The 23,784-nt window shown below is 43.5% G+C and overlaps 1 protein-coding gene and 1 long non-coding RNA gene across 4 annotated transcripts in view; one reads left to right on the forward strand and one right to left on the reverse strand.

The window, feature by feature from the left end:
- The window catches only part of PIK3CG (phosphatidylinositol-4,5-bisphosphate 3-kinase catalytic subunit gamma), a 33,340-nt gene extending 28,737 nt beyond the window's left edge, over positions 1-4,603 (reverse strand). The window contains exons 1-2 of one of the 3 annotated variants that reach the window (XM_045052256.1): positions 4,457-4,603; positions 308-2,314 (exon numbers count right to left, since the gene is read on the reverse strand). In XM_045052256.1, coding sequence (XP_044908191.1) covers positions 308-2,302 — 1,995 coding nt within the window. In that variant the 5' untranslated portion in view covers positions 2,303-2,314; positions 4,457-4,603. Of the gene's footprint in view, positions 1-307; positions 2,315-4,077; positions 4,425-4,456 lie in introns of those variants that run through there. The other 2 variants (XM_019825344.3, XM_045052257.1) reach the window with 2 other exon arrangements.
- Positions 1-23,784, forward strand: part of LOC105260372 — a 197,466-nt gene that overhangs the window by 123,286 nt on the left and 50,396 nt on the right. The window contains exon 10 of the long non-coding RNA XR_002740444.2: positions 841-1,032. This is a non-coding gene — a long non-coding RNA (uncharacterized LOC105260372). The remainder of the gene's footprint in view (positions 1-840; positions 1,033-23,784) is intronic.

The raw sequence follows: 23,784 nt of genomic DNA on the forward strand, positions 1-23,784 counted from the left end.
AGGGAGCATTCCACTAATCGCATCTGTCACTAATATAGTAAATGAGAAGAAGCTACTCCTATAGGGCCAGTTTTCCTAAAAAGCAAAATACCATGTCCTCAAAATGATTGCTGGCAACCCTTCAAAGACAGTAAAAAAAGTAAATGGAACAGTTTACTACTGTTTGAAGTGGCTTCATCAGATCTCCATTGACTGACTGTGATGCTATATGGGCAAAGGGCATTTGGTGACAACTGAATGGGGTGCCTGTGCACATGAAAATAAACTCTTGAGAAGAGTGCTCCCTTGAGAACACCAGAATCCCTACCTGGACCAGCTGTAGGAGGTAATGCAGAACATCATCGTCCTCCAAGCTCTCCAGTTTCTGCACTGCAATGGCTCTTACATTTTCATCTGAAAAGTTGCAGTCCAGGAGTTGCATTGTTAACCCCACATCCAAAGCACTTTGATCCCAGACCTCCCGTCTGGCTAACAATTGGTACGTTTTGGCTACAATTTCTTGCTGTCCCCATTTTACGGAGCTAAACAGCTTAGGATATGCCTTTGGATGCTTAAGGCTTTCATATCTAAAATGCCAGAGCAATTCTTTGTCCTCTGCTGTGAGAGGGTTAAGTGGATCAGTGGCTATGATTGCTTCCAGTTGCTTCCGAAGCTGGTTGGGCATTTCTGCTCGAACCCGGTCCCCTTCGGGGTCAGGGGTGGGGCGATGCTTAGGCAAGGCTATTGGGTGACAGTAATTGTCCAGGAGAATGGAGATGGACATTGAGTTCTCCTTGTCTGGGTTTGTCGCAGACGTGAGCTTGTCAGCATTGAAGCTCCCTTGGTCTTCTCCCTTTCCAGATATCTGCCACATGTGGAGCACATACTCCCCGTGGCGCAGGAGGAATCGGTGGTCTATCAGCAGCAGGTTCACGTAATAGAGGAGCTGAGTTTTGCCTTTGGACTCGGAACTGGGAGTCTCTGCAGAGGTCTTGCCAGCCAGCACCGGAGCTTTGCTGCAGTAGATCTGGAGGTTGAGTAGAGCCCCTCTGGGTAAGTCTTTTATTTTGATACTGAACTCGAGCCACACATTCCAGAGCACCTCCTCTGTGAAGGGTTTGGGGCTGGTTCTCCTTTGGCAAAGGACTTGCTGCCCATGCTGGATGTTTGCCTCCACAAAAACCGTGAGGTCAGCATTCCGGGGCAGGACGGGGATATCAATGCCTCTGATTTTGACCCTGAACTTCCGGTCACAGTCCCACAGGGACACGGTGAACACACTCTCGTGGTCCTTCCCGTGGATGGTCAGCTGCTCATGGTAGCCAGTGACTCCCGTGCAGTCATCCACCAGTGGCCACTCTTCTTTCCTCACCTCGTCCAGGGCTGGGTCTGGAGGCGTGTCAAGCACCAGGTGAATCTCTTCTCCATTCTTGAGGCACTGCCTCACCCACTGAAAGTTTTTGATGGGCGTTTCACCCACTAGGTACTCATCCCGGCCGCAGACGCGGAGCACAAAATCCTGTTCGCTCTGGCTTTCGGGGATATCCATCAGAGACTTCTTCTTGGCCATCTTGGTGAAGAAGCTCTGGAGGATGGCGCCTGGGGTGTCATCGGCCGAGACCTTGATGGTCTGGCTGGTGGTGCTGCGGTGAATGACGATGAAGATGCAGTTGTTGGTGATCTTCTTCAACAGATACTCCGGGAGGGGCTTCGATGTCACCCACGGGTGCATGGCGTAGAGCTTAGGGTCGCGGCCGGCCACCTCGACCATGCGCGGGGTGACCAGGCGGCGGCGCGTGAACTCGAGCTCGTTATCGTGCACGTTGCTGACGTCGGTGACGTCGTAGCCGATCAGGGCGGTGAGCTGCCGCTGGAAGGCCAGCGTCTCGTCGGAGGGCGCGCGCCGCTGCACCACGTGGATCTGGCCCGGGCTCCTGTGCAGCACCTGCCAGTAGCGCAGGCAGTCCAGGGTCTGCACCACCTGGTACTTGTCGTAGATCTCATACCACTGGCCCTTCTTCTGGTAGAGCAGGAGGAAGTGGTCCGGGCCGAGCCGGCGGTAGAAGTCGGTCGCCACGCTAGTCTCCAGCGCGCGCAGCCACACCTGGGCCTTCATCTGCTCCACGTTGCCGTGGCCGGCCACGTGCAGCAGCGCCGTCTCGGGGGTCTTGCTGTTGCGCTGGCTGGTGGGCAGCACGAACTCGATGGGGATGAGCTCCATGGAGGACAGGCTGGCCGTGGTGCTGCGCGGCTTCATCCTCCGGCGCCGGCGGCGGTTGTCCTCTCTCAGAACCACGGGCTGTTCATAGTTGTCCAGCTCCATGCCCTGCGCGACCTGGGAGCGGAGACACAGAGGGCTTGGTCACGGGACAGGCACTTTCTGTTAACACTCTTCGACGAGGTGGCAGAAGGAGAAGGTAGAGGAAGGCAATGATGTGCGCCCGAAGATACAGGGGTTTTGGAAGTGGGGCCCAGGAATGCTGGTCCCACCACTTCGTATCAGGGTGACTTGAGCTAGTTAGAGAATCTCTGCGCCTGTTTCCCACCTGTAAGATGGGTTTAGTGATACCTCACCTCAAAGGGTGGAGGTGAGGATTAAAAAAGGTAATATGCTTGTTCGGCATGGGCGATAGGTACATGGGGGTTCATCAATTAGGTACCTTATGTTTGAAACTTCAGGAGAGAGAAAGAGAGAGATGTGAAGCACTCATCCATCACAGTCTCTGACACTTTATAATGGCTCAAGGTGGTAAGCGTTGTTCTTAAGCATACTGAAATGGATAGATGCATAAAATCATCCAGTTAAATGATCAAGTTCTAATTTTCAAGGTGCAGCGTGAGATGCTGAAACCCCACACTGTGACAACACGCCCTCAACCTGTTTCATCTTTGTTCATTCTTACACTTCTCTCTGGGACTGAGATACCTCGCCCAACCACGCTTCACATTCTCGACTTTCAAACTGTCTGGATCAGGTATCTCCTCCCTAGTCAACTTCCTGTCTGTCTTTTTCTTTTCTTTCTTTCTTTTTTTTTTTTCTTTCTAGCTAGGAAAGGTAGTAATTTCATTGATAATATTCAAAAACATCAGAATTGGTGAAGTCGCAAGCAAGAACTTTTGCAGATACTTGAATTTTTGAATCACGAAATGGGTAGTCATTCTGGCTGTCATCGTTACATTAAAGCAGTATCTTAGGGGAGTCACCCAAGGCTGTACTCTTCTAGCATGAACAATCAGATATTTTTAACTTTGTACCAATTCATTCCATCTGCCCCTGCGTTAGATAGTGGAGAAGCCACCAGATGGGAGGGTGGATTTCTGGACTCCAGTGACCTGTTATTTGGACCCCAATCGATCACTTAACTTCCTTTTTGCTCTCCTATTTTCATCTCTATAATGAGAATTCACAAACTGATTCTCATCAATTCACTTTCCTCAAGTCTTTAGTAAGTACCTACTCCACACAAAGCATTTCAGTATAAGTGTGACAGAATGCAATAGGAAACACTTCAAATAATGATTGAAATATTAAAAATATTAAAATTGAAATACAAACAAGGTGTTATGATTTTAATATCTAGTATCCCTAGGTTGTAAGATATGTTCCACATAAGAATCAAATACTGAAACAAAAATTGTTTCCAAAATTGTCATTTACTCTCTTAAATGACTAATGTTAGTGAGACTCATAACTGCTTATTTCCTTCATAGTGGACCATTTGATATATACCAAAAAGGAGAGTTTGATTCAAAGATAAGAAAGACAAGTTTCAAATCTTGACTTTTAAGCTGACTTATAAAGTCAATAGTCCCTCTCTTAAAATATTATGAAGTTATCTTCAGCAAATACAGAAAGCAACTGTTCCAGAGGGCTATCTCTTGTAGCTTTTAATTCACTGTTTGGTCTGTTGCTACATTGTAGAATAACAACCAAAGAAGAGAACCACAAGATATATTTATATTGACAACAAACTGAAACAAAATAGTTCCATATTGAGGCAAAATACAAATACACAGCAATAACTTCTGCCTGAGTGCTACCAAACAGTCTTACAAGATACAAGACACAGAGGAAAAAAAGGCTGGCTAAATACTCACTGCTTTCCTTCATGGCTGAGGCTATGAAGCTTTCTCCTCTTATGAGAAGACATCAGAAACACTGTTAAGCACAATAATCGCTAAGCATGCACTCGTGAGAACGTAAAACCCGGCTGGCACAAGCTCCTGTGCCCTCCCTCTTCCTCCCAAACAAAAACAAACAAACAAAAAGGACAGATGCACCTGCAAAGCTATGGCCGGAACCTTATGGATATCCACACGTATAGGTCTGGCCAGACAATGAAACGGAGGCATTCAGTGGTAGTATCATCTCAAGAACCGACAACCGTTCCAGATAAAAATATTCTACCCCAGACGGAAGTGTCACTATTCCGAGTCAGACCCAACAAAGGGCAAAAAAAATAGAAGGAAGTAATACCTGATAAAGCAGCGGAGGTGATGATGCTGAAGGATCATTTGTTTAATTTTTGAAAACAAAACAAATTCGAATCTACCCAGTGTGCCTCTAAACTCTTCCGCTTTTCTGGGTCTCCCTTCGTATCCAGATGCAGAGGAAGTGTTGCAGTTACCAGGAAGGAAGTTTTAACCAAGTTGATTATACGTGTGATTGCTCATTTTAAAAGTGTCAGAAATGCATTTCCTGTTATAGCACAGAGTGAAACACAGGAGTGAAAAATGTTTACCATATATATATATATATATATATATATATATATATATATATACACACACACTCACACACACATATATATATATTCTATTCTTTGAACTAATTTTTTTTAAATAGGAGAGACTGAAACAAATTAAAATACACATTCACAAGACATAAACACACGAGACATAAATACTCTTTCTAGATAGTTCTTAGAAGAAAAGGCCTAACAGCCACAATATTAGAGAAACAGCCTGGTAGGCAGATTTTTAAGAGTTAAATTAAACTCATTAGTCCTGCAAAGCTCACTTAAATTTTCTTTGCAGGAACTCAAATGAACTCTTGTTCATATGCTGTAACTGAGGAATGGGGGAGAGAAACCTAGTGATCCAGGGGCCTGAGTTACACAAGCTGAATATTTTCAAAGACAAGGTCTGGGAGCTTGCCTCCTTACCTTGGTGAGACATTTCTGTATATTTTCAGAGCATTCAGGGTCCAAAATATCACTGTTGTGTGTGTGCGCGTGTGCATGCATGTGTCCATGTGTGTTGTAGAGGGAGACTTACCATGAGCCATGATTGGCTGCAGACAAAATAAAAAGGTTTCTTGGTGTCATGGGAAAATTGGGGAGCTGAGCACTGTCATCCCATCAGATAGACAGTCACTAAGAGAGGGCTCCTGAGTCCCATGGGAGTACGGAATACATAGAAAAGCCATACTAGGGGCACCTGTGTGGTCTAGTAGGTTAAGTGTTTGACTTCAGCTCAGCTCATTATTTCATGGTTTGTGAGTTTCAGCCCATGTTGGGCTCCCTGCAGTCAGCACAGAGTCTGCATCAGATCCTCTGTCCCCTCTCCCTGCCTCTCAAAATAAACGAACATTAAAAAAAAAAAACTCAAAAAAGAAAAAGAAAAGAAAAAATCATCTTAAATCATTTTTAGAGCAGCTCTGTATTTTCAGGTGACCTCAATTTCCTCTAGAACCCCCAAGCCCACTCAGATCCTGAACCAGTGTTCTGTCTCCTCTCTCCCAGGGTTTCCTATACTTGAGTTCATCCTCTAGTCTGTGTTCTCATGGACTCCAGCTGAGTCCCAGGAACAGCCAGTAGGATGGTGCTTTCTTGGAGGTATATAATTGAGAGGTTCTCCGAGTTCCTTTGACATCAGAATAAATTATTGTTGATCCAATCTGTCTCCTTTCACACAGACCCCTTGGGGTCTTAGCTTTCTGCAAACAGTTTCTACACATAGTCAAAGAGTACCTATAATAGTTGACATCAAGCAGGAAAACCATTTAATTCAAAGACTGCCTCCCAAATATTTGGAGGGAGCTTATCAGCTTTCCAAAGTATATTCCTACTTAGGAATACTCCCTTGGGAGGCTGGCAGATTTAGAAGCCTAAGAGCCGGCCCTCTTTGTTGATTCTGAATGAGGGACCAAAGAGCCATGCTAAAGGAGTTTGCCAAGCTGTTATGGGGGTAGGTGGGCTGACCACAGATTGACCACAAGCTTGGCCAGCCTTGTTCCCTAGACCATGCAACAGATACCTTCCTCACCCTGACTCAGTCACACCCAGGGGGCCAAATCCCAACCCGATTACCCACCTCCTCAACCACTTCCCATATGCACACACTAATTATTCCAGCTGACTCTTGGGTCTCCTTGCTGCTGAAGGAACTACTCAGCTAAGTCCAATTATGCAAATATTTTCTGTTCTATGACTAAACTTGCAAATGGTTCAGGCTTTATTGGTGGTTTGAGATTAAAAATACACTGCCCTTCCCCAAATCCTAATATAGCCACTAAAATTTGACTATATGTCATAAGCGTTCCAAGACAGAAGTCATGGCCAATATCACCCTTTCAGTGGATACTTCCTCCTTGCAGAGGAGTCCTCTTGTTGGGGCCTCTTTTGTCCCCAGATTTTTTAGGTTAGGAGACTTGTAGGCTTCATCATTCACCTGCTTTATTGATATGTTTCTTTTTTCTTCTTTTTTCTCCCCTTTTGTGAATCTCCATGCATCTAGCACGTGTTTTACATATGGTAGACATACATTGCATTTTGACTGGGAAAAAAAAATCAAACAGGTTGACCTTCTATATCACTCTGACCATCACAGGAATAAGATAGAACAGATGAAAAAAGAAGAACACAGTAATATCTGTCAATAGTCAATAAACAGATTATGTAATGTTCATTATAAAATATAATATTTTGATGGAGGAGGTCACTTTGGGTGGGACTTAAAAAAAAAAACAGTGCAACATGCAGAGGGATGCCTAGGATTTAAGGTAAGAGGAATCATAAGGGAAATTTCCCAAGCCTGAAAGTATTTGGGGGACAGTGAACAGATCATTTTGCTGAAATAGAGGGTTATTGAAAACAGTCGTGGGAAATATGGAGATACGGGAAAGACATGGGAAGACTGGCATGTGCCTTCCAAATTCATTTCATGTCTTGGCACATGTCAATAGTAACAACATTTGTATGGCACACTGGGTGCAATGGGCTGAATGTTTGTGTCCCCCTGCAAATTCAAATACTGAAATCCTACCCCCCAATGTAGTGGTATTAGGTGGGGCCTTTGGGGGATTTGTGCCTTTGTAAAAGGAATCCCAGAGAGCTCTCTTGCCCTGTTTCTGCCATGTGAGGATACAGTGAGAATATGGCAACCTGGAAGGGGGCCTTCACTAGAACCTGACCATGGGGGTACACTGATCTTGGACTTCTAGCCTTCAGAATAGTGAGAAATACTTTTTGGTGGTTTATAAGCCACCCAGTCTATAGTTCTTTGTTACATTAGCTCCAACAGACTGACACTGAGGTCAAGCAAAAAGGCTCCTCAAAGGATGAGATAATCCCTCCCTCCCCCAACGCTTTTGGGGCACACTGTTTGAGAAGCTCGGTTTGGGTTATTGCTCCTAGGTGGGGCAGCTATCTGATGCAGACCTGTGGGTATCTCTTGGCTTCGAAAAGCACTGGAATCCATCTTTTCATATGTTTTAGTTCAGCCTCAGAGGGCTTATACAATGTGAACAAAAATGCAAAAAATCATTTTAGTCTAACAATTTACTTTCATACCTTGATTTGTTGTCTGGGCACAAATACCAACCTTTGTGAAGCTTTTGGTCCGTATCTGGTAAGCTGAAAGAGAAGTATCCTGGTATTGTAGAAACACTAGCAATCGTGAGACCTAGGTTTATTTCTGCTTATTCTCTGGGCCTAATATATGCTAATTCATCTCTCTCGGCTCTCTAATCTACCAAAGGGAAAGCAACCACCCTAATTATCTCAGAGGAAGTTGTTGTAAACCTTCATGTTTCAACGGAACGTAAACTTATCTAACTATACTATGCAAGACATTGTGTTGGATGTTCTAGAGGACATACAATTCTTTTTTTTTTTTAATTTTTTTTTTCAACGTTTATTTACTTTTGGGACAGAGAGAGACAGAGCATGAACGGGGGAGGGGCAGAGAGAGAGGGAGACACAGAATCGGAAACAGTCTCCAGGCTCTGAGCCATCAGCCCAGAGCCTAACGCGGGGCTCGAACTCACGGACCGCGAGATCGTGACCTGGCTGAAGTCGGACGCTTAACCGATTGTGCCACCCAGGCGCCCCGAGGACATACAATTCTTGGTATCACTCAACCAACACGACACACAGAGGAAGAAGAGGCATGCCGCTTGTGTGTTTCTATTTCAGAGAGAGAACGTTCCCAGAAGCCTCCCAGGTTCTCTCTTATCTCTGGTCGGAATTATGGCAAATGCTTACCTGTCCCTCAGCCAATCACTAAGAAAGGGGATAGAATTACACGAGTGGATTAAACTAATCAGGATTTTCTCTGCTGAGTTCCTGGATGGCAGAGAACTGTGGCTACCCAAACAGAATGTCAGGGCTCTGACAGTAAAGACAAAGGGTCGCTGGGGAGGACACCAGGAGAGTTTGTCAGAACCTTGACTGCCATTAGGGAGGTAGGGTATTATCATGCCATGTGGGTAGAGGGGAGCCACTCCAGGTTTAGAGAAAAGAAGCTATGGGAAATCATCACAGTCAACATCTACCCTACAGGCAGAGCCATGTGCCTGTGGGACATTCCACACATTTTCCATTCTTATTATCAGAAATTGGCCATCGAGGGCGCTTTTTTGCTGATACAGCTTAGGAAGGACCACGCAAATTTCTAGAGAAGATTTTTTTTGTAAATTAATTTTTAACAATCCCAACTCCTTAGCATAATGCTAAGCATGATCCTTTGTGATCTACTCCTTGTGGTCTAACTTTAACAGGATGGCTTATCTTCCAAATCACCTCTCCATTTGAATTAAACTGCTTTCTGCTCTCGCATTTGCGGTGCTGTCTCCCCGCCTCTGTGCCTCCCCATGCTGCTCCCTCTGCTCAGTCTCCTCTGCTTAGGCTTTCCTCCCCTCTCCTTCCCCCATTCCCTCGTCCCCTGAGCCATTTGACCAACTCCTCTTTTTTAATACTCCATTTGCCTAACCTCCTTAGGGAAGGCTTTCTGGTTTTAGGAGAGCACATGGTGAGGGAAGCTTTTCTCTCTCTCAGTAACCACCCCAAGAATAACAATACTGTCACCACCACCAAGAACAAACCTTTCCATAGCACTTTCTATGTGACTTAAACTGTCCCAAGCACTTTAATTTTTTTTAATGTTTCTTCATTTTTGAGAGAGAGAGAGAGAGAGAGAGAGAGCGAGAGAGAGAGAGAGAGAGAGCATGAGCAGGGCAGGGACAGCGAGAGAGGGAGACACAGAATCTGAAGCAGGCTCCAGGCTCTGAGCTGTCAGCACAGAGCCTGATGTGGGGCTCAAACACACAAACAGTGAGATCATGACCTGAGCCTAAGTCGGATGCTCAACAGACTGAGCCACCCAGGCGACCCGCCCCCCCCCCCCAGCACTTTAATTAGTGAATAGTGTATAATTCACTTAATCCTCACAACATCCCAAGGAGGGGCACTACTATTATCCTCATTCACAGATCATGAAAATAATGCACAGAGAAGTTAAGTGCCTTGCCCCAGGTCCCACAGCTGGGCAGCGGCAGCTGTCATAGTGCTTCTCCCAGGAGAGGATAGCTGTTTTACTAGGCTGCCTCCTCCACCAGACTGTGAGTTCTTGGGGACAGTGACTGCTCTGCTCTTCACCAGATTCCCCAGGGCCCAACACAGTGCTTGGCACATATAAGCAAGGGCCTTGATAAATATTTATAGAATGGATGGTTTGTATGGAATAGTTCTTTTTTCAAAATCAGTGGATTCCCTTGCATTTACAGTTAGCAACAGGAATATCGGGTGATACTCCTGGAGCCTCCCAGATCAACCAAGACCCAGGCATCCCCTCCCTCCCATCTAACCACCTAACCCAACACCCTACAATGGCCTCTTCTGGAAACCTCGGAACAGGAAATTTGGGAGGAAGATGGTGTGCAGCGTGTGGAGTGGTGATGAAGTCCAGTTTAACATTATAAGGAACCATAATGCTTTAGAAACATCCCCTTTATCGTCCCTCTGCCTGATCCGGCTTATTAGTTCTCTTTGTTGTTCTCCTAATAAAAAGAACTTGAAATATAAGACCCCCCCCCAAACTGCCTGTACCACACATCCTTGTGAGCAAGAAATCCTCCCATATAATGGATGCTCAGACCCATCCCTGGGACCCTACCTGCAGAATTACTTGCAGACTGTCTAGAATTTTTATCTAGCTACCTACACACCTGTTACCCAATCACATGCCTGTCTCTTTCTACCTCTTCCACACAAACCAATCCTGACAGAGTCAAAACTGCAGTAAGGAGTGAAGCTTCCAAACTAAAGATGGTTCCTTCCTTCCTAAGATTTTTCCTTTTCAAGGGCCTAGCAGAGACTTAATAGACCGGCTTGAGTGGAGCCAGCTCTCAGAGCAATGGTCCTGTGGCCTGAAGTGACATTTTACTGGAAGCTGCTTCTCTGGCCTTGATATGGGACTTTGTTCCTTCTAAAGCTCTTGAGTTCTCGGCTTGGGGTCTGGCGGAGGCACATTCCGTTGGAAGGCAGCCCGGGGGATGCCCTGCCTCTCCAGGTTCAGAAAAAGGGCGCAGGAATGCGGACTGCGAATGGGAAGTGGGGCGAGGGCGCTGACCCCCAAGCCGGGCCCTTTCCTGGCTGGGGACGCAGCGAGGACACCGCCCTGCGTTGCCCAGGAGGCGGACGGGACCTCTCCGCGCGGCGCCACCTGCCCGGCTACCCGGGGCCCAGCGCTGCGATCCCTGCCGGGCGCCCAGGGTGGGCGAACCGGACGGCATCGCGCCGTGTGGGTGCCTAGGAGGAATGTTCTTCGCCTCCAAAGCTCGGCCCTCTTGCTCTACAGTTACCCATTTTGTGCGTCCGTTTAATCCCAGGAGAATTTTCTATGGGTCTCGAAAAGCCTCGATGGGTGTGGCTCAATGAGGGCGTGAGTTACCCTGCCCCTCCTCCCACCTGCTGACTGTCTCAGGGTTTCTCTTTTTCTTTTTAAGTGGATGCCTGGGCACGCCTCCCTCTCTCTTCCTTCCTTTTCTTTTAAAATAGTATTTACTGACTTGACGGGGAGGGCTTCTGGATGGCCGATAACATTCTGTTTCTTGATGACGTGCTGACTAGTTTGTTGAATATTCATCAAACCATGTTCTCGACGGTCACTTTTCTGTGTGTTATATATCAATATAGTTCAAAAGTAGTATTTACCTAAAGTTATTTTTACTTAAAAAGTGTCTAAAATTCGAGCTACTTCTCATGCTTTCTTAATTAACTGGATTTCTCTTCTTTTTTCTCCACTTTCTTGGCAGACTCCTTGCCTCCATGTGAATCTTGGTGTTCCAGGTGGAGGCCAGTGCTGGCCCATCATGTCTGCCTCTCACAGGGCATGCATTCACCCAACATTTATTATTGAATATCATCTGTGTGCTGGCAGACGGGAGTCCCTGTCTGCAGCCAGCTTGCAACTTCTAGCAAGGCAGAGATGTCCACCTATTGTCATCACACAGTGGGGGACATAGATGAACCCTCAGAGCTGTCCAGAGGAAGGGTTGTAGGAGTTCCAGAGCGGGATGCTGTCTGTCCCGCCTGAGCCTTCCAGAAGGAAGGTCTCAGTAAGAGTGGCAGGGAGAACAGGTAGCACTGGGCAGGTAGAGGTGAGGGGGGAGAGCATTCTGGCAGAGGGCACGGTATAGGCGGTCAAAGTTCAGAAGGCTGACATTTCCTTAAGTAGCCTGGAATGCACCAAGAGGCCAAGAGAGGGTGGTCTGCGGGGCCAAGTCATGGCATTCCCGACAGCACCCCCCAGCCCCCACCCCAGCAAGCAGCATTCTGTAGAAGCTGTGAAACAAGCAGGAAGGATGAAACTAGAGTAGGGGTGGGAGTAGGGAGCGAGATTGGAATGCATCTCTAGGGACCCCTGGACTTGCTTTTTAAATTAACAGCTTTACCGATGTATACTTTACATACCATTCCCTTTAGTTTTAACCTTTCACGCGGTTCTCTGAGGCAAATGCAACAGTCTTAATGTATTCATTAGGGTACGCTAACCGTGCTAATCGCATAACAAAATCTCGGCGGGTTTATTGCTTTCTCTCCTCAGAGTCCCAAGCTGGTTGGGTGGGTAGGGCGCTGTCTAAGCATTCATTCAGGGACCAGCCCCCTGCAGCTAGTGGTTCTGCCCTCCCTTTGGGCTATGAGGCCTCCACTGGGTCTGAGAACTGCTCCCATTTCTTGTGCCGTCATTTCATTGGTCAGAACTCTGTTACGTGACCCACGTCGCCACCAAGGGTGGCTGGCGGGAGACTGCAGTCTATCTTTGTGCGCCAGTGAAAACAAAACATAGCGGTTAGGTTTGCCGCAACATAGTGGAGGTGACAGGGCTTTGATGAGCATGATAAATTTAAGTAGTATCAAATATCTAAGTTCACGTGTTATGAATTATTTCTGTAGTGAGACACCTAGAATGTGGCCCATAAGCGTTAGGCAGCCGTTGATGATGTGATTATATCGCCTATGTTGAGTGGTCAGCGATAAGTAGAGGCCTTTACAAAACCAGAACCTGGCAGTCTTCCCTGTTGCCTTCTCCAGACCCTCTAGAATAATGCAGTTCTTTCTGCACTTACTGGAGAATTCTCTTCTAATCAGGTGGTGCAGTGATCCAGAAAATACACGTCAGAGAATGGAGAGAGATTGGTAAATAGCCAAGGAATTACATTAGTTGATCTTGTCATCATCAAGGCCAACCAAAACATTTTTTAAAATTCACACTTCTAGAGTATTCTGTCAAGTATTATCCCGCCCCATCAGAATTAAAGTTTCTCTATCATAATCCACATTTATTTTTATAAACTTTAAAAATAAAACGATTTTTAGTAAAACGTTTATATGTATCATCAGCAAGGTAGGGGATTGATGGAAGGTCTGGGTCATGTAGTCATTTGGAGACCAGGTTGACAGAGGCTCTGGCATCTTCAACGTGTCGTTTTCTAGTTTGCCGTAGGCATCAACATCCAGCCAAAAGGTAAGAGTGGCATATGGCACAGGAGACTTATGGGCTGGGCCTGAAAGTGGAAAATGACATTTCCATCTGCATTTCATCAGCCAGAACTCAGTCACCTATTGCAAGGGTCTGAGAACTATAGCCTCTGTTGCCTAGTTGCAACTCAGCAGTGACTCTACCCAGGGGAAATGATGGGGAAGGCCATCTGTCTTTGGTGAATCACTAGTCATGTCTGCCACAGCGGGGCTACCAACTATTTTTTTTAAAAAAACTTACATACATACTCTGGCTTTACCCTAATGTGATACACTAGGGATGTAAAAGAGTGAAATATTCTGTTGTTGTTGTTGGATTGATAATATAAGTTTGTTGGATTGATAGTATGAGTCCCAAACAGAGGGATAGACAGTGTGGGCTGTTATCTGATGCCAACGTCCAGGGGAGGTAAGAAGCAAAGCAGAAATGATAGTCAGTAGAGCTGATGACAAATTTTCTAGTTCTCCTAGGGGACAAGTGGTAAGACAATATTCTCCCATCCCCTTTGAAGTTACGATGATCACTGGTTTGCTTGACCAATGAAATGTGAGCACAAGTATGTCACAAATTGTGGTGTTTCCTTCTCTCTGCTGTGGAGAACTTGGAAGCACATGTACACATGTTGAGATGCAACGTTGGCAACCTGGCCCCTGAAAGGCTGGGATCAGCAATGCTCCCCAATTCACTCATGTTGAGCGTTTATATGGGCAAGAAATGTACTGTTGGGGGGTGGTGCCTGGGTGGCTCAGTTGGCTATGCGTCTGCCAATTGGTCTTGGCTCAGGTCATGATCTCAGGGTTTGTTTCAAGCCCCACATCAGGCTCTGTGCTGACAGTGTGGAGCCTGCTTGAGATCCTCTCTCTGTCCCTCTCTCTCCGCCCCTCCTGCATACACTTATGTGCTCTTTCTCTCTCAAAATAAATAAATAAACTTAAAAAAGAAAGGAAGGAAGGAAGGAAGGAAGGAAGGAAGGAAGGAAGGAAGGAAGGAAGGAAGGAAGAAATGTACCACGGGTGTGTCAAGCTACTGAAATCTCATAGTTGCTTGTAACTAAAATCCAACCAAACATGTTCTGACTGCTACACCAGGTGAAGGTTCCCCTCTGAAAAAACAAGCTGACATAATATTCTGGAACATATTTTAAAAGGTTAAATTTCATTCTAGGGAGTTTGAAATGTAAAGCTGCTTTGGGTGGAAGATTTTGTTGTTATCAACTTTAAGTGGTATAAACCAATCCTATGTATTCATTAAGTTACAACATTCAACTTAAATATACTTCAAAAGTGATGCTATAAATGTCCTTCTTATAAAAATACCACAGAAATAACATTTTATCTCTTTTTAAAGTACAAAATTAAAGAAAAAATAACATCTAATCTCTTTTCCTGGCAGTCTTTAAATGAGATATAATTTTCAGAGTTTTAGATGTAGATTTTATTAAGTAAATGATAATGTAATTTTTTGGTCTTTCTTTATACAGCTGTTCCTCTTTCCTCTCAGGGATTTTGTGTGGCTTTTCTTAGAACTCTCTCCTTATTGGTATTGAAATAACAGGAATTAATATCAGAGGATCTTTTTCTCCTTTTATTTCCTCAGTTCTGCTTTAAAAATTCTGATTACTGTATGTAAACTACAGTATCAGTATAGTTACCACCAGTGCCAACATTTACTTGGAAACCTTATATCCTCTGCCCCAGTATGCCTCGTGATGAGTAAAGATGATGACAGTGCTAAATCATATGCCTCAGTATGAGACAATAAGTTGTGAGTCCCCATCTTACAGTATGGCGGGAAGCTCAAAACTTGGTAGGCAACAGAACAGGCTACCCTAGTGTTTCCCAAATGCCGACATTGCTCTGGCTACATCAGAACACTCTGGAAAACTTGTTAAATGTATAGGCTCCTGGTTTTATTCCATTCTCCCCGAATCAAAACATCCAGAGAAAGGACCTGGGAATCTGCATTTTTCACAATCTCTCCAGTTGGGTCTGCTGGACAGCTGTGTCCACTTCAGCCGTGGCCATAGGGGACCCTCCAGAGGGCAGAACACAGGGCAGCATGCCCTCCCCATACTTTCTTGGCCATGAGGAAATGTGCACTTGCCTCCATGCCCCTGAACCACCTTGGGACATGAGCTGGTGAGATCCTTTGAAGGGAAGAAACTTCTGATAGAAAGTTTGAACTTTGAGTTAACTAAATATTTACCCAAGAGACTTTTTTTTTTTGAAATTGACATGACTGGAGGACTTTTAATTGGCAAGTTTAATTCTTCCCTGTTACTGACAGCAGAGGCTCAAGAACAAGAGAAGTCAGTTATAGCAAATAGATACATTTTTGTCTTTGCACAACAGAATCATGGTATGGACAATATACTCCTCTACCCTTTAAGCAACCCAGTGCAAAATTTATTCGACATTACATGATTTTTTAAGCAAAATTTATTAAAATACTATCCCCTGGAATATATTTTGGGAAATGTTGACCCACATTATTTTGCTTCTTCTCTGTGTGCATGTGTATACATGTGTACTTACACAATCTTACAAAGCATTGCCTTGCACATTTTGGTGGATTTCCCAAATGGCAAACTCAAAGCACTATTATATGGCTGCTATGGGGGGGTGTGATACCATGTTGATTTGAACAAAAGCCTCCAGACTGAGACCAGGATTTGGGTGCCAGAAGTTTGTTTGGGAAATGATCCCCATAAGCATAGTGATAGAATTGGATGGAGAGACAGAGAGTGGGGAAATGTCAGTAAAGGCTATTTCGGGGCACCTTGGTGGTGCAGTCGGTTAAGTGGCTGACTCTTGATTTTGGCTCAGGTCATGATCTCATGGATCTCATGGTTTGTGAGACTGAGCCCTGTGTCAGGCTCACACTGATGGTGCAGAGCCTGCTTGGGATTCCCTCTCTCCTCTCTCTCTGCCCCTCCCTCTGCTCTCTCTCTCTCTCTCTCTCCCTCTCTCTTTCTCCCTCTCAAAAATAAATAAATAAACTTGAAAAAAATGGATGTTTTCATGACCCCTCTGGGCACAAGGGCTCAGTCACTTGGAATGCTCCCCCTACCAGAAAATAGGAAACATGCCCTGGAAACATCCTACTGATAGGGGAAGAAATTGATTATTTATCCCTCATTGGTTGGGGGTTGCTCCTGGCCACATAAATCCTTTGGCACTTCTGGACTGTGTTATGCTTGGGCTGAGCATGCCCTTTGGCAGAGAGACACAGGTACCTGAGGCTGAAAGATGTTGGTATTGTGAGAAGCATTTCCTGAAGACTTTGGGGGTGGGCCAAGTGGATACCAGTGGGTTATTGACAGCATCTGCTATAACTAGGTTGACTTCTACCTTACAAGGTCATTGTTTCTGCTCCTGTTGGCAAACAGTCACCTCTTGTTCTGTGGTTTTACCACCAGCTAGAACTGCCTATTTTGACCTCAACCATATGATCAGTCATTTGTAGTATGTGACATATTGTTTGTTTGTTTGTTTGTTTGTTTGTTTTTGCTGATTAAGGATTTAAATTTTTTTATTTATTTTTAAAAATTGAAGTATAACTAACAAGCAATGTTATATTAGTTTCGGGTGTACAATATAATGATTCAGTAATTATATATATTACTCAATGCTCAGCATAAGTATACTCTTAATCTCCCTTATCTGTTTCACCCAACTGCTCACCCACATCCCCTCTGGCAACCACCAGTTTGTTCTCTGTATTTAAAAGTCTGTTTTTTGGTCTCTTTTTTGTTTCTTTGTTTGCTTTGTTTCTTAAATTGCACATATGAGTGAAATCATATTGTATTTGTCTTTGTCTGACTTATTTCCCTTAGCATTACACCCTATAGGTCCATCCATATTATTGCAAATGGCAAGATCTCATCCTTTTTTTATGGCTGAGTAATGTGCCAATATACCACATCTTCTTTGTCCATTTATCTATTGGTGGACACTTAGGTTGTTTCCATATCTTGTCTATTGTCAATAATGCTGCAATGAACATAGAAGTGTATGTATCTTTTTGAATTAGTGTTTTCATTTTCTTCAGTTAAAGTCTAGCTTTACAAACTAATTCTGGAGATATTTGTTCATCTTACTTTGCAGGAAATAAATAATAGTCAGTATAATTGAACCTAATGGGACTTGTAAGTCTAAGAATAGGATGAAGTAGAGACAGGGCATTTGATGGCTAAGTCAGTCCTTGTGAACAGAACCTATCACTAGTGACTTGTGAGCTCAGTCAAACCTAGTCCACCACACTCACATCAACTGACCCACCATCAGGGTAATGAAACTGAAATTAACTGAAAAGTAGTTGACTCATTTTAACAAACATTTAGTGAGTCCTGTGTCTTATAATAAAGACATACTGAGTGAAGGTGATTTTAGAAGTAAAATCATAGAGGGGTGCCTGGATAGCTCAGTTGGTTGAGCATCCAACTTCAGCTCGGGTCATGGTCTTACAGTTAATCAGTTTGAGGCCCACATCAGTCTCTCTTCTGTCAATGCGGAGCCTGCTTTGGATCCTCTGTCCCCCGCCTCCTCTCTGTACCTCCCCTGCTCACACACACACTCTCTCTCTCAAAAATAAATAAACACTTAAAAAAAAGAAGTAAAATCATAGAATTTTAGAGCTGCTGGGAATTATGCAATACGTATTTTGAGTCTCCTTAGTGTAGTGGTTGGGAATGTGGGCTGAGAAATCAGGCTGCTTGGATCCAAATCCTGGTTCCATTGCCTGTAAGCTGGCCCTGGGCAACTTACTTTATATTTCTATGTCTTAGTTTAACCTACACAATAGTACCTACCTCATAAAATTTTAAAGATTAAATGAATGAAAGTATGTGAAGATCATAGTACTTGGATCATGGTGAGCAGTAGGTAAATGTTAGCCATTAATTCGCTTTATCCTGTTTTACAGAGATGCTTGGAGACATTTCCAAGGTAATGCCCTTAACTTGGGACAGATCTGAGACTGGAACTCATCATGTCTCCTAATTTCTAGAGCAATTTGGTTTTGGTACAAGTTGGTGAATAATGGCAGACAATCTTTAAAGATGAGATCTTTATTAGTATTTGAGAGACAAGGTGAATAATGTTTTGAGAACAATTTAAAAAATCATAAATATGGCATTGCATAGCACATTCTATCTATGAACATTAAATGTAGATGGAATTAAAACTAATTCACAGAGATCATCATGGAAGCTTCCTGAAAGAGAAGAGCCTTGAGCCTAGTGCCTTTGGGCAACACTGGATTTGGCTGGGAATATAAAATGGGAAAGGCTTTCTTGGTGGGGAAAGGACATGGTGGTAACCATGACCAGGAGTGGGTAAAACAAGGGCTCCCAAGAAGATGGGCTGGATTGTAGGGCACTGGGTCACATACTGGTGAATTGCAAATATAGTCTGGGTTCATGCATGTCTTTTGTTTTGCCTCAGTTTCACAAAAGTTTGAGTTGGCTGTCAGGGTTCTTCACAAAACCAGAACCAAGAGTGTGTGTGTGTGTGTGTGTGTGTGTGTGTGTGTGTGTGTGTGTGAGACAAGCCCAAAATCTGTGTGGCAGGCTGGCTGACTGGAAATTCAGGTAAAATTGCCATGTTACATTTTTGAGACAGAATTCCTTACTCTTTCTTCTCCAGGAAACTTCAGTTTTTTGCTCGTAAGGTCTTCAACTGATTGAATGAGTCCCTTTCATATTATCAAGGGTATTCTCTTTTGCTTAAAGTCAATAGATTGTTGACTACAAAATACCTTCACAGCAATACCTAGACTAGTGTTTGACTAAACAACAGGGCACCACAGCCTAGCAAATTGACACATAAACTAACCATCATAGTTACCAACATTAAAAAGAAACTCTAGATTTTACTTTTTTATTTTCTTAATGTCTATTTATTCTTGAGAAGGTGGGGGGCAGAGAGAGACAGAGACACAGAATTTGAAGCAGGCTCCAGGCTCTGAGCTGCCAGCACAGAGCCCGATGTGGGGCTTAAAATCACAAACTGTGAGATCATGACCTGGGCCAAAGTCAGATGCCCAACTGACTGAGCTACCCAGGCACCCCCAAAATCTCTAGATTTTAAAAGAGCCAGATTTCTAGATTCTTTGGACAAATGGAAAGATCTGGCAAGTCTGGATGTAAGCCCTTTAGATGAGGGATGGGTTTCTGGATTGCCTCAATTTCTATCTTGTCCATGGCCATTTGGACTTGTATCCTGAACCCTGAGGGGGAATAGGGAAATCTGAGTCTGGTAAAGGAAGGCAAGACCATTTGATGGAAGACGTTGAAATCTAAGTTCAGGAGTGAATCCTAGCAACAAGGAAGAAACTTAGAGACCTTCCAGGTCAATTATTTATCTGTGGAGGCTACTGGGCAGGGGTTCTGGGCATGGAAGAAGTGGTAGAATCTGGTTCCTGTGGATGCTTTCATCTGATGGCTCTACTTTAATCTGGTTTATGATTTGGGCTGCTTAAAATTTTGAAGACCACTCTTCAAGACCAGCATGGCCATTTCATAATTGAAGAAACTGAAGCCCAGATTCTTAGTTTGGTTTTTATATGACAGGCAGTAGAGAGACTTTGAAACACACTGTCCAGGAAACAATCAGTAGTTCATGAGAGCAAACTTTTATGGCATCTTTTGTTATGCTGCATATGATAATATCCTATAATATCCTCATAATAATATGAGGTGAGAGTGGATAAAATTCTGAATATGTGTTGATAACTCATTACTGATCCCTAATTCTCAAATGTATCTAACTCCTTCTAGAGTCTACTTATATTTTTTACTTTTCCACCTCTCCAGACAATTATCTTCATGCCTCTATTACTAGAAGTATATCGAACAGTCCATTCTGTGGCTGATATCACCTGCTTTCCACCTTCAACTTAAGATTGAATTTTCTTAATTTTTTTTTCAACGTTTATTTATTTTTTTTTTGGGACAGAGAGAGACAGAGCATGAACGGGGAAGGGGCAGAGAGAGAGGGAGACACAGAATCGGAAACAGGCTCCAGGCTCCGAGCCATCAGCCCAGAGCCTGACGCGGGGCTCGAACTCACGGACCGCGAGATCCTGACCTGGCTGAAGTCGGACGCTTAACCGACTGCACCACCCAGGCGCCCCAAGATTGAATTTTCAATACAATAATAGAAGTGTTCAGAAATTAAAAATCCAGATGTCACAAAGATGCAGGCAAAAATGGAAACAAATTTTATCTCCAATTATATATAACTGATCAAAAGAACACAACGTTGATGTATATTTACTTGCACATATATAAAGGCATAAAAGTTGTGTCTCAGATGATTTAAAAAGTCCATCTCAAAATTATTTAAAACAATTCTCTGAGCTCTCTTAAACTTGGGCTGTCATGGAATCATATGAAAGAGTTACCTGACAAGAAATAACCAAACTAGTGAGGGGTTGGGATCAGGAGGACCGTTGAGAAGGCATTTCACTCCCTTTGTTGAAAGACTCATGGCCTAGACCACATAGTAGCCCTGAGATAAGAAGAATGAGTAATAGTTGCAGACAAGCTGGAGATAAGTAAGAAAGGAGTGGGCAGAGGCAAAGGAATCCCTAAGATGTGGAGCCTGTGCACGAGGGGAATAATGTTACTTTTGACAGAAATGGGAAAGCTAGAAAAAGATCTCATTTGAAGGGCTAACATCTTGAACATCACTTATTGTATTTGGGGCTTATTGTATTTTAAACTTGGATTGACTGACTTCACCCTTCCTTCTATTTCTTTAAACAATTATATGTTTTACTTTGGCTCGAGGATTTGCCAGGATAAACTAGTGTCTGATAGGAATGACTGAGGGTTTGGTGATGCTATAAATGTATAATTTACACATGAGATTTGAAAAGACTTACTTTAAAAAGTTTAGAGTCTTAAAGGGTACAGACAAAAGATAAACTTTAAATACGTAACAAAATAAACTTATGTAGTATTTAATGAATTAAATTCTTCTTAAAGAAAATGTGTGCAGTAATGAACTTTTAACCTCTGTAGTGAATTCTGTTGTAGAAGCAGCTTTAACTGGCTTCATACAATTGCCTTTCTAATATATGTAAATTAGCACCTAGATTGTGCCCTAAAGTTATTTGATTTTAATAGAATTTTCCCTCTGAGTTAGTGTTTTCTCAATTGAACTAGTCTAGTCCCCAGTCTGAATTAAATTCTGCCCAATCTCATCCTTAGATGAGGATATTATCAGATATTCTATCTCAAAATGCTTTGTGTATATAATAAGCCAGAATATCATCTTTCACTTTAATATAAAAAGGTGATCTAAACTGGCCACTGACTTAAATAGGCAGCATCCTTACCAATACATTGTAGGTAATATTCTGTATATAACTACACCTGTTGATATATATATCAACATATAACGATGACATGCACAGGAAATATAAACTATAAGACCAGCTAGAACACAGTAGGAGGGCAGAGAAGTGGAAGAGACAAGGATGAGTGTAGTAGAAAGCTGGAAGAATGACAACTGGATTTTAGGAGACGACTATGGTTTAGGGGCGGAAGAAGGAAATCCAGCCATTCAAAGAAATAAGAGGAAATACACAGAGAAATAGGAGAACCTGATATCAGAGAAACCAAAGGAAAAGAGCCTTCCCAGAGAGGGTGAAGGTGACTAATGACCAACCAGGTAAGAAACAGCAGATAAAGATGCTGGACAGATCATTGGATTCCATCAGGTAGTGTTTGGTCATGACGTGGAGAGAATAGTTTCAGCGGGTGAAGAGAATAGATGTCATATCGAGGTGAGAGTGGATATTGAGAGAACAAAAGAGAGGGAATAAAAACATAGGCTGAGATTCAGAGAAAAATTTACCACCTTTAGCCAAGAGTTCAGTGCTGGCTCCCTTGAAATGCCTTGTTTACTTCAATTAACGACTGAAGCAAATCTATTCGTGGCTGTGATTCATACTCAAAACGATGACTCCATATTGTTTTCATTAATTACCCAAGACAGGGAGTTCATTAGTCATTGAGTGGACACCCTAATGATTAGCCCACGTACTTGCAGTTGTCGTATTATTAACATCATTTGGATTAACATTCTCTTTACCATGGATTTGCCTAGTCACAGAGACAACATAGGCTGTCAGCTGCAGAAGTAGCATTTTGGTCTTTAGATTTATGAATCTTATTTCTCTGAAGCTGGCAGAAAAAAATCTTTTTTTAAAAAAAAATTTAAAGGTTTATTTATTTTTGAGAGAGAGGGACAGAGAGTGAACAGGGGAGGGGCAGAGAGAGAGACACACACACAGAATCTGAAGCAGGATCCAGGCTGTGAGCTATCAGCACAGAGCCTGATGCAGTGCTCGAACTCATGACTCTGAGTTGAAGTCAGATGCTCAACCAACTGAGCCACCCAGGGATCCCAGAAAAAATCTTTTAAAAAGAATCAAGTCATAAGAGTTACAGCAAATTCTCTAAGAGATAAACAATGCTCAACAGTGAGAGTCACATGGGAACATTCTAGATCTCCTTGGGAATGCCTCACCAGTCCTTCTATCACAAACCTTCTGCTGCATCTGAATTGGTTGGTCTCTCTTGAAAATGTGCTCTCTTGGCTCACCTAGCACTAGCTCTTCTCTGGTTTTGTTCTTCTCTGACTGTTCCCTAAGTCTCCTTGGTTCCCTTTTCTGTGCCAGCCTCTTAAAGGATGTTTTCTCTTCCCAGATACAGTCACCAGCTCTCTTCTTCCTTTATGCCTTTTGTTTTTCTATTCAAAATCTCATATCCTGCCATGGTATCACCTGTCATTTAAACTGAGGTGATCTCAAATCTTCAAACTCAGTTCCTTTAATATCCATATTCCTAGATCCCTACTGAATAGCTACTCTGAAAGGTTTTATGAGGCACCTTGAACTCAAAAGTCTAAACACCAAACTTGCAGTCTCCTTACCCAATGCCTCAGTCTCCACCACACCTGCTCTACTTCCTTACCTGATGACATCAACATCTACCCATCTAACTAAACCAGAAATCTTGTTTAAAATTGTGTGTGTGTGCGTGTGTGTGTGTGTGTGTGTGTGTGAGAGAGAGAGAGAGAGAGAGAGAGAGAGAGAGAGAGAGAGAAAAGGAAGGGGAGAGGGGCAGAGGGAGAGAGAGAGAATCTTAAGCATGCTCCACTCTTAGCACAGAGCCCCACATGTGGCTCAATCCCACGACATTGGGATCATGACCTGAGCCAAAATCAAGAGGTAGATGCTCAGCTGACTGAGCCACCCAGGAGCCCCTGAACTAGGAATCTTGGAACGACCCTCATGCTTTCCCCTTCCTACCTCCCACATCCAGGGTGTTCCTGAATTATGGACACTCTGCTCTTTGACATTTCCCTGTTCATTCATTCACTCATTCATTCAACAGATGAGTCTATCATACAAGTGCTGGGCACTGGGGTAATGGCAACAAACAAAACAGATAAAGTCCATCCTCCTGGAACTTATATCTAATGGGGGAAATAGGCCATAGAGAAATAAATACATAATGGTAGCTGGTAG

This window comes from Felis catus, chromosome A2 (assembly GCF_018350175.1).
Source record: "Felis catus isolate Fca126 chromosome A2, F.catus_Fca126_mat1.0, whole genome shotgun sequence".
Lineage (NCBI taxonomy): Eukaryota > Metazoa > Chordata > Mammalia > Carnivora > Felidae > Felis > Felis catus.